Genomic DNA, 15840 nt, shown 5'->3' on the forward strand with positions numbered 1-15840 from the left:
CCTTGAAAACATTGCTCTAAGTGAAACAAGTCAGTCACAGAGGGCTATATATTGCATGATTTCATTCATATGAAAGTCCAGAATAGGGAAACCTATAGACAGAAAGTAGATTAGTAGTTGACTAAGGTTTGAAATAGGGAGTTGAGAGGGAATAGGGGATGACGGCTGAGATGCACAAAGCTTCTTTTGGGGTGATGAAAACGTTCTGACAGTGATTGTGGTGATGGTTGCACAAATCTGTGAATACACTAAAAGCCATTGAATTATACACTTTCATTGGGTGAATTGCATGCCATATGAATTATACCTCAATAAAGCTACTAAAAAAAACACCCAAACAGATTTCTGGGCTCAATGTGACTCAACCTGAGCATTTTATTTTTTACCAGCTTACTAGGTGATCTTGACTACAGGTAGATTTATACAAAGCAGTACAAAAAAACTATCTTATTATAATGGGTACACCCCAGGCCTCACTTCCTACCAGAGTTCACGGACTGATGATATATGCAGACTAACAGTGCTGTCCTTTATTCTCAAACAATTACACTGGGTTGGATTTTAGAACCCAGAGAAGCAGCAAATTCTCTAGATGCATCTTCTCTTCTCTGTTGCTGGAATTCCAAAGACAGGAACACGGACACAGACTGTGTCCAGGGAAGTGAAACTTTCTGACTTCCACATGATTTGTTTCTAAACAGCGTCAGATAGAGTTCCATCTAACCTACCGCGGTTCATTCCATAACTTGAAACTTGTGCCTGAAAGAGTCTGGTGCGAGGGCAGCCACAGAACAGCTGCTGAGCTCAGCAGGCTCCGCACAGAAGGAGCTGAACAGACACACACGCTCACTTTCACCCACAAGCATAAAACTCACTCAATGTTAGCACCAGGCATGATTTATGGAAGATCGAGCTCCACCTCCCCTTCAGAGGTGAGAAAACCAAGGCCCCAGCTGGTCAGAGATTTGGGATTAGAACCCAGCATACCAGATTCCCAGTCAAGTGTACCTTCTACCGCACCAAAAATTATCTATCCTCCCTAAAAGCTGCCTCGGAACAAAACTGGGGCAGGATTAGGTCTGCAAGAGGAATTCTGCATAAGAACATCAGTTCAGAGCCTAGTTGTGTGACACTGAGCAAATTACTGCATCTCTCATCGTCTCAGTTTCCTCAGAAAAATGTCGTTAATAATACCTACATCACACTATTGTTACAAAGAGAGACGGAAAAGATGTTAAATACGTTGCGTGGTCCATAATGGACCCCCATTAATGAAAGCAATTGTGATTATTTCTACAGAGAGTGCAACGACAGGAAGTCAGTTCACTACACAAATAAAGGACTGCAGGACTTCCTCCATTCCATCCCTCTGGAGAGCTGAGCCCGGGCTCCGTCTGGAAATGGTGATCTGTGTGCCATGAGCATCCCAGTAACCCACAGACAGATTCCTGAATCCGTGAGAAAGGGAAGCACAGAGGAGCCTTTCCTACTACAGAAGGTCATTGAGAACGGCCCTGGGTGTCAATGCTTCCCAGAGAAACGTTTGGAGGACAAAAAAAAGAGACCACACCAAATGCAGCATCACATTATTTCTATTTTGGCATATTCAGAATGCCCATCCACTGGACCCCACACCCATTAAACAGAGGCTAGCTTTGTGTGCTTGCACCGAGTAAGGCCTGGCCAAACAAGGGGGGGGTCCAGGATTCCTCCACTGCCTGAGCTGAGGTAAATAGACTCAGTGTGAGTTTCCTATATGGGAAAAACAAAAAAAAACTAACCTGGGTGTTAGCGGTCAGTCAGTCACACACATCTGGAAGGGGTTATCAGGGGTAGGCCCACAAAAGTAGAAACCAAAGTCCGTTCACTCAGCCCAGTTCTGGGATCGTGCTTCAGGTCAGGGTGGGAGGAAGAAAGGTAGCATTAACAGCAAGGACTCTTCAGCATCTGACCCTTGAAGAGATATCATGTCAAGCAAAGCACTGAGACAGTCACCGGGGAGGGGAAGGGGGATAAAAAGAAAGACAAAGCAGGGGTACTGAAAAGATGCTCAACATCACTAATTATCAGAGAAATGCAAAGCAAAACTACATGAGATGTCTCCTCACACTGTTAGAATGGCCATCATCAAAAAGACGAGAGACAAGTGCCGGCAAGGATGCAGAGAAGAGGGAACCCTTGTACACTGCTGGTGGGAGGTGCACTGGTGCAGCCACTATGGAAAACAGTATGGAGCGTCCTCAAAAATTAAAAATATACCATATTATCCAGCAATTCCACTTCTGAGTATATATCCAAGGGAAATGACATCACCATCTTGAAGAGAGATTGGCACCCTCCTGTTCATTGCAGCATTATTCACTATTCATAGCCAAGGTATGGAAACAACCGAAGTTACTAAATGAATGGATAAAGACAATGTAATATAAATATATATATTTTTATATATAGCGGAATATTATTATATTAATATTAACATATATTTTATATAATGGAATACTATTCAGCCATGAAAAAGAAGGAAATCCTGTCATTTGCAACAACATGGATGGACCTTGAGGGTATTATGCTAAGTGAAATAAGTCAGACAGAGAAAGACAAATGCTGTATGATCTCATTTATAATGTGGAATTTTAAAAAACCAAACTCATAGAAACAGAGAACAGACTGGTGGTTGCCAGAGGCAGGGTAGGGGAATTGGGTGAAGACGGGCAAAAGTTACAAACTGAGTTCTAGGGATCTCACGTATGGCATGGTAACTATAGTTAACAATACTGTACTGCATATTTAAAAGTTGCCGAGAGAGTAGATTGTAAAAGCTCTCATCATAAGGGAAAAAAATTTTAACTATGTGAGGAGATGGATGTTCATTCAACTTACTATGGTGATCATTTCACAATATATACATACACCGAATCATTATGTTGTACACCTTAAACTTATACAATGTTATTTGTCAATTATATCCCAATAAAATTGGGGAAAAGCAGGTGTAATTAACGTGAGAATAGTTGTCTGAGGCAAGGGGGAAAATAGAGAATTCACAAAAGTGGACATCTATTTCATCTGTTCTACCTCACATCCCTAAAAGTCCAGTCCTAGAATTTCACAGAACCTCTGAGCTGGAAGAAAACTTAAAACTTTACCTAGTCCAACCCTCTACCCAACACAGTAATCTAATCTACAACATTCCCAAAAGTAAGTGCCCAGTGACAATTACATCCAGTGACAGGGACCTCCATGCTCTGTGTTGCAACATGAGAGAGCCTAACTCTTTGAAAGTTCTCACACCCACCCCAAAACCACTTCCCTTTTGGCACTTGCATCCCTTGGTTCTAGTTGATCTCTGGAACCTTACAAAAGAAATGGAATCTGCCTCCTTCCACTGCCTTTCAAATAGACAGAAAGCTCTGAGCGCTCTAAGCTGCCACAGGGATGAGGCCAAATGAACAGCTACATGGTTTAAAGGACTCAAAAGCAGGCAAATATAAATGGCACAATCAGAATACAAAGGGAGAGAGACTTAATCGCGTCATCAGAGCGGCCTCTGCTGCAGACACTCTCCACCCTGGACAGTCTCAAACTCAGAGCGAATGACCAAGCCTTTTGGGTCTCCTTACTTCTTGACTTCAAGAAAATATGGACAAGTAAGTTCATTACTGTAGACTAGGCTCTTGACAAGAGTCAAAGAGGGCCTTGACCACGTTAAAAGCAACAAAAGACAGTCAAGACCATTTCCAGCAGTCAGCATTCAGCTTGGATGTAACACAGAGATACAAAGAAAGAGGAGGAGAATTTCACGGCAACAGAGAAATAAGTTAAGTAGAGAAACTGCTTCCTGGACAAGTGGATTAAGTCTTATTGCTAGATACCAATGTATACAGGTGGGAAAACCTCTCTGATGAAAAAACAAACAGACGTAGATGCAGCGAATGTCAGAGCAGAAGGAGCCCTCAGAGATTCCACTCCATCATTGAACAGACGGGGAAACCTAAACCGAGCAGGGATGGGAGTTGCCCAAGGTGGCGAAGCAAGTGTCATATCTAGAACAAAATCTCCTGATTCTCCAAGCTCACTTCTCTCCATTACCTCATGCTGCTATCTCATTTCAGCAAGCCTCAAACACTGCAAAACATCCATCCAAATAACCAGTATTTCCCCAAATCCGACCAGCTACAGAAAAAAATAAACCGAAGGCCTTTACATTCTTCAAGTTAATCCCAGGGCTCTCCACAACCTCAGCTGGGAGCCACCTACCCTTCCAGGAGCATGCTCCCGATTATTTCATGTTTTGGTATGCCTTACACAAAATTGCAGGACAGTTAGAAACAAAATCCACAGAATGATGAGTTTGCAGAAAAACCGTGAACACTGAAACGGAACCACACCCAGAGCCAATGCAATCCTGGCGATGGAGAATGCAGAGCTAAAAAGAGAGAGGAATGAAAGAGACGGAGACAGGAAAAGGGTGCCTTTCCACATGTCGAGTTTTCCGCAGGAGGCAGCACACTGTAAGGCAGACAGCTGCTGGAGCTCAGGGAGACTCGGATTCTAGTTGCAAGTCTGCCACTAACTCACTGGGTGACGTTAGGCAACCCCCGACCCCTTCCCAGATCTCGATTTCCCCAACTGCCCTAGAAGGGAGTCGCACCAGACGATTTCCCAGGGTCCTTGCAGTTCTGGTCTTCCACGACCCTAAGACCCACTATTAGCCAGTCCCGAGCACGGCTCCCGCAGCGAGGCGGGGACCTGCCCGAGACGGCCAGACCTCTCTGGGAAGCGTGGAAGAAGCCCTAGCTGGTCGCCTGGGTGATCGTTCCCATCTGGGGACCCCAGTTTCCCGACCTGTCAAATAGGACGGGGATGTCAAGAGAGGGAGCGCGAGGAAAGAGGGATTCTCCAGTTCGCCTCATCCCAGGAGGGGTACCGCAGCTGTAACCGGGGAGCCAAGGAGTCTCGGACCTGCAGCCCAAGCCGGTCGGTACCGGACCCGGAGCATCCGCTGAGCCCCCGGGCAAGGCGAGGTGAGTCCTGCCGAAGGCGGTGACCGGCCGCCAGCCCCAGCCTGTCAGCGCGCCGACTCACCGCTCGGGTTCCGGCTCCGGCTTCAGCTTCCACTGCAGCTCCCGCTTCAGCGCAGCCCCGCTGTCCCTGGCTCAGCGTCCAGCCCTCGCCATCCCCCTTAGCCGCCCGGCAGCCGCTTCCGGGCCCCGTCACGTGATCCAGGCTCCAAGAGACCCAGGTCACATGTTCCCGGGCGCGGCGGCTCCTCCTCGCCCACGATGCTCCAGGGCTCGGCTCCGCAGCACCTCCTGGCGGCCTATTGCTGCCCCTGCAGGAAGGACGGTGTTCCTGGGGCTGGGGACTGGGAGTGGGAACCGGCCGGGGCGTTGACCTCGGAGCTTGGGCAGTGAGTCCAGAGTCCAAGAGCCCTGGCGGTGAGCTGTGGGCTTGTGAAAGAGTGCTCGTTTTCACACATGCTGTGTTCTTTAGAAGTTTACACAAACACATTTGTGCTTGCTACTGGAAATGGGACTGTGTGGTAAGGCAACACTATCTTTCTAATACATTCAAAGGTTTTAAGCAACATTTTTAAATGAATGGCAACGTTTCAGGATGTTTGACGTGTATGTATCATCTCTGCTTCTCTTTCCTCCTTCTCTCAGCAGATTTTACTTTTAAAAATTGTGTAACAACTCAGCCTAAAGAAAGAAGAAGGAATGAACTATTGATACAGCTACAAAATGGATAAATCTCAAAATAGTTGTACGTGAATAAATCTTAGTTATGCCTACGGAAAGAAGCCAGAAAAAATACTCCATTTATATAATATTCTAGAAAATTCTAAATAACCCACAGTGACAGAAAATACATCAGTGGTTGCCTGAGAATTGGTGGGAGGGGGTCAGGAGAGGAGAGAGTGATTACAAAGGGGCATAAAGAAACTTTCAAGGTGCAAATAGCTTCAGTATCCTGATTGTGGTGATGGTTTCACAGGTGAATATGTATGTTGAAACTTATCAAATTATACACTTTAAATATGTGCAGTTTATTGCATATAAATTATACCTCAATAAAGCTGTTAAAATATTCAATAAAAATTATATAAATGTTGGAGCCTGCCCAGCGGTGCAGCGGTTAAGTGCACACATTCCTCTTCTGCAGCCCAGGGTTCGCAGGTTCAGATCCCAGGTGCAGACTTGGCACCGCTTGGCACGCCATGCTGTGGTAGGCGTCTCACGTATAAAGTAGAGGAAGATGGGCATGGATGTTAGCTCAGGGCCAGTCTTCCTCAGCAAAAAGAGGAGGATTGGCAGCAGTTAGCTCAGAGCTAATCTTCCGCCAAAAAAAATTATATAAATGTTAATATATCTTTATTAGAAACATTAGACAATATATAAGCATATAAACAGCATAAATTCCTCTTCTCCAAAATTCACTCTCCTCTCCAAAGATTTAAAGTTACCATGGTGTAAGTATTATTCTCCAAACCTTATACTATGTATTTATAGAAATATATATATACATGCAGAAATGTGCAGATTTGTGGTGTTGAAATTTCAATCATGAATAGCAGTACTTATTGTTTTGCTTTAGACTTTTACTCTTCACTGTCTATCCTGTTTAAATTCTTTCATAAACATATATTATTTTATAATAATTCAATATCTAGGTAATTGTTTTTAAAAAACCTACTTTAGTTCATTCATTTCACCAGGGAGAGAGAAAAGAATGCAGATTCATGCTCAGTTCAAAATAGGAAGGCCAGTGAGTTCGTCCCATCCCTGGAAGAACCCAGCAGTTCCATGACTGCTCGGTGCCAGTCAAGAAACTAGTGCTTTGGGTCAGCTCCAGACCTCCGCTTTCCTTTGTTCTATGGCTCCTCCTAACGTCTTAGGCGAGAAAGCCAGATCTTGTGGGGAAGCACACAGCTCCCTGTTGGAGTACTGGGAAAGCAAGTGGGAATTTGCCTTCCCCAATCTGCTCCTGGGGTACGCTGACTATAAATAGGGAGTCTGTCTGATACCGGACCACCACACCCTTATTAGAGAGACCCTTGAAAAACAGTAGCATCCTTTTCAGATGCTGTTAGGACTCTATCAACCTTATCATTACGCAGTCCTAATCAGAAATTAACATACGATAACCTCTCCTTATCGTTCCCAAATAACTTTTCCCAAATATACAAATCTCCACCTCTGCTCCCATTGTTTACGTGGAAATATAAATAAAGAAGATCTCCAGTTCAAAATGGTTGTATAACTAAACATTTTGACTCTTTTACTACGAGAAACTATGCAAAGGCGAAAAAGGAGAAATTCTGCAAATACTATTTTCAGCAAAGCCAGAAGATAAATAGAATCCACAGAATCCAAAATATGTGCAAGGGCTAACAAAAGCAGCTGAGATGATACAGAAGCTGTGTAGGAGAAAGGGAAAGAAAGAAACTCTGAGAGGCTTGAAGGACCCAGAGGGGGCCAATGTCCGAAAAGCACCAGTGAAAACGCTTCCTAAAAGTGAACAGCTCGCTTAAAACAGCACGGCTACACCCCTTTGGTTTGCAACAATGGGCGTGGAAACAGTTCCACAAGACTAGCAGCCAAAGCTCTCCTGAATCTGGTTTGGATCAGAAGAGAATGAGGATGAAAGAAAGAATCACACAGATGAGCCGTAAGTGCAGGAAGCAATCTGTCTGTGGCAACAGAGAAGAAAAGCTGGAAATACACTTGTTGGCGCAGGTGAGGAGCACCCGGAAGTCTCGTCCTTTGCTGGCGGGGGTATACCTATACGGTGGTGCAGCCACTTTGGAAAACTGTTTGGCGTTTTTTATAAAGTTACACACATATTTATCCTATGTCCAGCAACTCCACTCCTGGGTATTTACTCAAGAAAAATCAAAACATATTTCCACACCAGGGCCGGCTCTAAGGTGAGGCAAGCAAGGTGCCTCGGATGGAAGATTTAAGGAGGCACTCACTCTCAGAGTTGTGCAGGGGCAGAGTTGGCACTTAGATGAGCATGAGAGTGAGTGCCTCCTTAAATTTTGTGATCCAGGCTTCCTAGTTTGCCTCACCCTAGACCTGGCTGTGGTCCACACAAAGACTTGTACTCAAATGTTCACAGTAGACAGCTTAATACAGATAAGCTAGTAACAACCCAAATCTTTATCAATAGGTGAATTGTAAACAAACTGAGGCCTATATAGCAGGAAGAAACTACCGAAACATGCAAAATCATGGATGAATCTCATTACACTAAATGGAGGAAGCTAGACACAGCAGACTACGTACTACATGATCCTATTTATATAAACTTATAGAATGAGCAAAAACTAACCTAGTGACAGCAAATCAGTGGTTGCTTGGGATGTGGCATGGGACTGACTACAAAGGGACACAAGAGAGCTTTCTGTGGTGATGCTAATATTTACACCTTGACGGGGATGGTGGTCACGTGGGCTTACACCTTTGTCAAAAGCCATTACCTGGACAATTAAAATGCGTGAACTTCATTGTACATAAATTATACCTTGAAAGGTTAATCTAAAAATCTTAAAGAGATTACCAGACATCTGAGGAAAAACCTCTAAGAGAGAAGTCAGAAGAATGATCAAATGCACAGACACACGAAAGCACTTCAGAGGACACTCTGCAAAACCTAAATGCACAATCAGATATCCTCAGAGACGTTAGATATTGCAATAAGAAGAATGAAATAAGAACAATGCGCTTTAAAAAAAAGAGTGCTCTGGGGGCCAGCCTCGTGGCTGAGTGGTTAAAGTTCTACACGCTGCACTTTGGCTGCCCAGGTTTGCAGGTTCGGATCCTGGGCGCAGACCTACACGCTACTGAGCCATGCTGTGGTGGCATCCCACATACACAATAGAGGGAGACTGGCACAGATGTTAGCTCAGGGCCAATCTTCCTCAAGCAAAAAAGAGGAGGATTGGCACTCTTCTTAGCTCAGGGCAAATCTTCCTCATAAAAAAAAAAAGAAAAGAAAAAAGAATATTCTGAGAAAAAAAACCCAGCTCTTGGAATTAAAAATATAATAACACAAATGAAGAATCAAATAGAAGAGTAAAAAGATAAGGATAAGGAAATTAGTTCATTTCCTTAATTAATAAATATTTATTGAGTATCCGTGTGCCGGGCACTGGGATACAACAGTGAACAAAACAGACAAAAATCCCTGCCGTCGTGAAGCTTACGTTTTAGGCAGGGGAGACAGACAACAAAAATAACTAAGTAAGTAAAAATAGCTAAGTTATATACGTATCATGTCAGCAGACGTATCTGCTATGGAGGAAAATAAATCAGGAAAATGGGAGAGGGATTCTGGGGGCAGATGGAAGGGGTTGCAGTCTTTACAGTCAAGGAAGGTCCCTCTGAGGAGGTGACATCTAAAAAAAGACCTAAAATAGATGAGGAAAGAAGCCATGTGGACTTCTCTGGGAAGAGCATTGTGGGCAGAGGGAACAGCATGTGTTAAGGTCCTGGGGTGAAAGTGTGCCCAGCCTGTTTGAAGAATGACAAGGAGGTCAGTGTGACTGAAGCAGAGTGAGCTGTGGGAAGAGAAATAGACTAGGTCTGAGCAATAACAAGTGGGTGAAAATTGTGTGGAGTTCCACGAGCCATTTTAAGGGTTTTGGCTTTTCTTCTGAGTGAGATGGGAAGATATTGGAGGAGTGTGAGCAGAGGAGTGCTGTGATTTGACTTGGGTTTGCAAGGATACTTTGTGTGTTAGGTTCCTATAGGCAAGGGCAGAAACAGGGAGACAGCGGGGAGGCAGTTGCAGTCACCCAGGATCAGAGTATGATGACCTGGACAAGAGTGATGGCGGTGAAGGTGGTGAGATGCGATCAGCTTGGAAAATTTTTTTTTTTTTTAAAGATTTTATTTTTTCCTTTTTCTCCCCAAAGCCCCCCGGTACATAGTTGTGTATTCTTCGTTGTGGGTTCCTCTAGTTGTGGCATGTGGGACGCCGCCTCAGCGTGGTCTGATGAGCAGTGCCATGTCCTTGCCCAGGATTCAAACTAACGAAACACTGGGCCGCCTGCAGCGGAGCGCGCGAACTTAACTACTCGGCCACGGGGCCAGCCCCGCTTGGAAAATATTTTTATGGTAGACTGGAAATGTCAGGGGGTTGGAAGTGGGTATGAGGGAGAGGAGACAAACCCTTTGGCCTGAACAACAGGAAAGATCGCGTTGCCTTTTACTACATCAGGAAGATAAAGGCAGGAGCAAGCTTTGATGAGGAGCAAAGGGAGACCTTTGTGTGTGAACTTCCAAGGGAAAGTCCGATAGGCGCTGAGATGCTTGTGAGAGGGGAGGGGTCCAGCTGGGACATAAAAATGTGGCAGTGTCAGCGTATTGAGGGTCCTCAAGCCAAGAGACTAGATGAGATCACCAAGAAGCTAGTGTAAATAAAAATGAGAGGAAATCCAAAAATTGAGCCTAGGGGAGGACAGAAAGATGACTAGGAACTAGCAAAAGGAACTGCAAAGTCGGCCAGTGAGTTAGGGAAAACCAAAAGTGTTGTCCTGGAAGCCAAGTGAGGGAAGTTTTTCCAGGAGGGGATGACCACGTACTTAATCATCTCGCCACACCCGCCATTCACCAGCACACAGTTAGTAAAGCAGGAGAGTGGGGAATACCATCAAAGAGCAGAGCACACGCAGGAGCCCAGCTCCCTGGGGAAACTGAACCAACCCCAGCCCGGGTCATGGGTGCTGTGGCCAAGTGGTGAGATACAACATCCCAGCGCACCTATAGCTTTGGGCAAGTGACTTGAGCTCTCTGAGCCTCTGCTCCCTCGTCTCTCAGCCAGGAGGGTCTAACGGGTGTCAGAACGTTTGGTACGCTGTGGATCAACATGCCCATGTGAGAGATGATTCTCGTTGCTCTCACTGTTGACGTTTCCGCGGAGGGGGCAGGCGTGGTTAACACGAGGGGAACGTGCTGTTTCACCTCTGTGGGTCCTTCACTCAGGAACCAGGGTTGTTCAGCCTGATGAGGATGGGCAGGGTGGACCTACAAATGCCCCAAAGGAAGGAGGATTCCTGTCCTGGGTGTGGCAGAGGGACCTCAGGAGAAGTGATGACAATGATAACAACTCCAGTTGACTGCATGTTGCTGTGTGCCAGGCCCTGTTCTAAGTGGTGTACAAGCTCATTTACTCCCCAAACAGTCTCTGAGGTAGTTATTTATAATTTTACTGAATAGATGAGGAAACCGAGGCAAAGAGACATGAGGCAAGGGGATTTTGTGCCCAAAGTTCCACAAGAAAGTCAGTGATAAAGCCAGGAGTCAAGCTCTGTCTAACCCCAGAGCCAGCGCTCTTAAAAGACTCATAAGTTGAGGGACTGGCCCCGCGGCCGAGTGGTTAAGTTCGAGCGCTCTGCTTCCGACGGAAGCCCAGGGTTTCGCTGGTTTGAATCCTGGGCATGGACATGGCACCTCTCATCAAGCCATGCCAAGGCGGCATCCCACATGCCACAACTAGAAGGACCCACAACTAAAAACACACAACTATGTACCCTGGGGGCTTTAGGAGAAAAAGGAAAAATAAAATCTTTAAAAACAAAAAACAAAAAAAGACTCGTAAGTTGAAACCAGTTTTTTAATAAACTAAGTCCGTACTTGTACATTGTGAGTCTAAGCATCTTGCTTCTTTCCTTTCCCCTTCTTTTGTCAACACCTGTCTGCTCCTTCCTGTGTTTCCTTTTCCTTCCCCTTTATTTTCTTTTCCTTCTTTCTGCATGCTTAGACACAAAGGGATCCTTCCAGGGATCCTTCTTTAACTATAGATTGTCAGAGCTAGCAAGCCCCCAGGGGTCAGTGAGTCCACCTCACCCTCAGGTGGAGAAACTGAGGCCTGGAGACGGGGAGGGTTGCACCCAGGGTCACACACATCATGTGTCTCTTTGCTCTAGCTTCCGAGCCCCTGGCCCCCACATCATACAAAGGTTACAAAATAGCAGACATAGAATGATCACATTTTGTTAAGAAAAAAAGAAAAAACAAGGTGTATATACACACAACGCAGTCTCTGGGTTCATATCTGAAATACATGAATGTAAGATAGTGTGATATAAAAATGTCAATAAAGTTCCACTTCATATGCAGAATTTAGAGTATTTAGAAAATCACCCAAATTAAAATTTCATGAGGTATCCCATAATAGCCAGACTGATGCTCAGAGAGTAAACTGTAAATTGGTAAATTGTGCTACACTAAATTTACACTATTGGTAAATTGTGCCATACGGTGGCCACTTTGGCTGGGACGCAGAAGTGCCCACCCACTGTTATCAGAATCCAGAGAGAAATGCCCTTGTTCACATGGAACTTCTGTGGCTGGTGTGAGTACTTATTAGCTGTAGTCTAAGCAATCATTGTTAGCATTATTTAAAATATTCTATAAACCCTAACAATGTAATTCAAGAATTCATTAAGGGGCACAAGTGCTGAAAACATGAATTTAAAAGTCCTTCATTTGGAATGGAACTTAGAAGAGAGAAAATTGCCGTAAAGAAGGCCAAACTCGATCACGCCGGGACATGCTGATGGCTAATGAGAGTGCATCCCGTACAGTAAATCAGCAGCAGGGTTGAAAGGAAAGGCAGCCTGGGAAGCAGGGAGCCCGCTCAGGGGACAAACATCCACTCAAATACTGCAGATAAAGAGCTGGTGCCAGGTCAACACACGCCACCTGCCTCTGCGCCAAGCTGTTGTGATTTTTGGTGACTAGGAAGTAGGTAATGATGATGAAACGTTTTACCACTAGTATTTCTGTGGTAAACAAAGTATGTTTAAAAAATATATTTATGTTACAAAGTTAAGAGACTTATGCTCTCTGAAGTCCCAGAGAAAAATTTTGCAAGCTCTTGCAAAGCTCATCCTTGTGCAAATCCAATAGGACTGCTCAGCCACCAATGCCAACACACCGATGCCCGGGAGCGTGCGAGAGGGATGGCAGACTCGGCCGGGACACAGAACTGGAAGGCATATGTGAAAAGATGCCAAGGAGTGCGTCAGTCTGAGGACCTGAATTAACCTGCGGGCAAGATTGCAACAACAGGAGTGTCAACGCACGTAGGTGAGACCCAGGTACACTCCTTGCAAGCAAATGCTGCTCACCCAGAAGCACATTGAAAGAACAGGCTTTAAACATATTATATGGCTTTAATGTAAGGGAGACTTCCCACTGGTGTGTGATGGCCAGTGGGGCACCAGAAATGGGCTATAGGGGCTGAGACATTGATCCTCTCACCCCTTGGAGCAGCCAGGTGGGTCCCGAGGTGGCTGGAGCTCCTGAGACAATTTCCTCCAGTTGTGAGCAGGCTTGTTTTTTAATCCCGAGGATCTATAAAGTGTTATCCTTTTCTACATGTGTTGTGGTATAGAAAAGCTTGGAAAGCACTGGAGAAGTAGGGTGTTCATATGATATTTTGTGTAAATGGAGACATTTTTGAGGATGAAAGGGGCTGTATTAATATGTACGCCAGGACCCCAGGCATATAGTGGGACTCTTCTAGGTAAACCGGGATGTACGGCGGAGGAGCAGGTTAATCCCCCCAAAGACATTTACGTCCTAGTCCCCACCCCCTGTGAATGTGTTACCTTAGATGGCAGAAGAGACTTTGCAGGTGTGATTAAGTTGAGGATCTTGGGGTGAGGAGATTATGCTGCATTATCTGGGTGGCCTGATGTCATCACAAAGGTTCTTATAGGAAGGAGGAAGGAAGGTCAAGAAGAAGAAGATGCTCTTCTGCTGACTTCGGAGATGAAGGAGCCACAAGCCAAGGGAATGGGGGAGGCCTCTAGGAGCTAGAAAAAGGAGGAAGCAGATTCTCGCCGGAGCCTCCACAAAGAAGGCAGCCCTGCCAACATCTTGACTTTGGGACTTCTGTAAGGTAATCAATGCGTGTGGTTTTCATCCACTAACTTTGTGGTGATTTGTTACAGCAGCAAGAGGAAACTAACACAAACACTATTTATAATTTATAAGAAGATTGTCTTCATGCTTATATAATTTTAAAAGGTACAAAGGTAAGTAATAAAGAGCTGAAGCAGTGGAATAATTACATTGAGAGGAAGAGTGAGCTAGTAGACAGGTGTAAATTTTCATCTAACATCGTGTTGATCAGTGGAAAAATATCATTAAAGTATATTGCATATAGAGATAGAGGACTAAAACAAAAAACTGATTTAAAAAAATCGATAGCCCCAGAAAGAGGAACTTTGAATGGAGAAGGTCAGATAAGGAGAGTCTACCTTTTTATTATAAATCTTTTCGTTAAACAGATTGAAAGTGTAAGCGTGGGCATGTATTTTTTAATGTGAACCTTAATTTTTAAAGTAAGATTGTGTTGGGAGAAGCCCCAAGCGCTTCCTGGGCTCAGGTTCTCCGGAGCTCTAGTCCGCACCCTCCCTGAAACCTGGTTACAGCTTCCACCTCGCCCACAGACTCTCCTCTAACCTCTTACTCAGCCAGCAGTCTCTTTGCTCTCAGTCTTGGCTCCAGACAGGGCCAACTGGTGGGACCCCCTGAAACAAGGCAGGAGAAGGCACCGTTGGATGAGGAGCGTTCCCAGGATAGGGCCAGGCGCTTTAGGAGACCTGGAGTAAACCCACAAAGCCCCATCTGTAGGGAAGGCAGACCTTGGGGTTACCTCACAATGGTAACAAAGAGCCTGGGAGAGTGTGAAGAGAGAACGCCTCCTGCTGTCACTGAAAAAGCCCTGCTGTAGGAGCCCAAAGGGAAGGGCTGAGACCAGCTCTGCCACCGACCAGCAAGTCCCTTTCCATCTGGGCTTCGGATTCTCACCCAGGAAACGAATGGGGGAGGAAATTCATCTCTCATGTCTTCCAGCGCTGTGAGTCCTTCTCTCCGCTTCAGCTACATTCCTCCTTCCAAGATGACTGGGTGGGTCCTAGGCCAGCCAGCAAATCATTATATATCACACGTTAGAGCTTCTTTGAGATGGTCGGCTGCAACCTATTCATTTTACATATGAGAAACTGAGCCTCAGAGAGACAAAGGTTTTCGTTCAAGGTCACACTTGGTAACAAGCGTGAGAACCCCCTGGGTCTCCTGTGACCCCTTACTTGGACTCTACGGTTCTGTGATCACAATTTTCCATATGAAGGTACAGAATGGTACTGTTGTTTAATAGGCAAATAAATTGTGTCTGAGTTTTCCAAAAGTATGACAGAAGATGCCATTGTGGAGGAGAACATCATAATCACCATATAAAAAAGATGAGTGGTTATATTAGTTTTCAATGGCTGTGTAATAAATGACCACAAACTTAGTGGTTTAAAATGACACACACTTATTTTCTCGGTTTCTGTGGGCCAGGAGTTCAGGCATGGCTTAACTGGGTGGTCTGCTGACAGGAGCTCACAAGGCTGCAATCAGGAGTTGGCTGGGCTGCATTCTCATCTGGAGGCGCAACTGGCAAAGAATCTTCCTCCAGGCTCACTCGGGTTGCTGGCACAATTATTTTCCTTGCCATTGTAGGACTCAGCGCCCAGGTTCTTGCTGGCCCTCAGCTCCTAGCCATGTTGGCCTCCCAACATGGCCACTTACTTCTTCAAAGCCAGCTAGACTTTGAATTCTCTAGAGAGTCTGCTGGTAAGACAAAATCTTACACAACATAATGGAATCATGAAATGGACATCCTATCACCTTTGCCGCATTCTATTGGTTAGAAGCCATCACAAGTGCCACCCACACTCGGAGGAAGGGATATACAAGAGCATGAAAACCATGAATATCAAGGGAGGTGGCACCTTAGAGTCTATCCACCATGGCAGTGAGAATTTTAAGCGTA

The 15840-nt window shown here is 45.2% G+C and overlaps 1 protein-coding gene and 1 long non-coding RNA gene across 10 annotated transcripts in view; one reads left to right on the forward strand and one right to left on the reverse strand.

The window, feature by feature from the left end:
- The window catches only part of SLC36A1 (solute carrier family 36 member 1), a 52998-nt gene extending 38346 nt beyond the window's left edge, over positions 1-14652 (reverse strand). The window contains exons 1-2 of one of the 9 annotated variants that reach the window (XM_070233984.1): positions 14484-14652; positions 13625-13831 (exon numbers count right to left, since the gene is read on the reverse strand). Coding sequence is in view for 2 of the 9 variants with exons in the window: in XM_023634775.2 (XP_023490543.1) it covers positions 4963-4999 (37 nt within the window). In the remaining 7 variants the exon portion in view is untranslated. Of the gene's footprint in view, positions 1-4845; positions 5282-13624; positions 13832-14483 lie in introns of those variants that run through there. The other 8 variants (XM_070233979.1, XM_001501301.6, XM_070233982.1 and 5 more) reach the window with 8 other exon arrangements.
- LOC111771888 (uncharacterized) overlaps positions 1-15840 on the forward strand; it is a 46945-nt gene that overhangs the window by 3551 nt on the left and 27554 nt on the right. The window contains exons 2-3 of the long non-coding RNA XR_011425486.1: positions 12921-13100; positions 13735-13917. This is a non-coding gene — a long non-coding RNA (uncharacterized lncRNA). The remainder of the gene's footprint in view (positions 1-12920; positions 13101-13734; positions 13918-15840) is intronic.

The sequence above is a fragment of the Equus caballus genome, chromosome 14 (assembly GCF_041296265.1).
Source record: "Equus caballus isolate H_3958 breed thoroughbred chromosome 14, TB-T2T, whole genome shotgun sequence".
NCBI classification, from domain to species: Eukaryota; Metazoa; Chordata; class Mammalia; order Perissodactyla; family Equidae; genus Equus; species Equus caballus.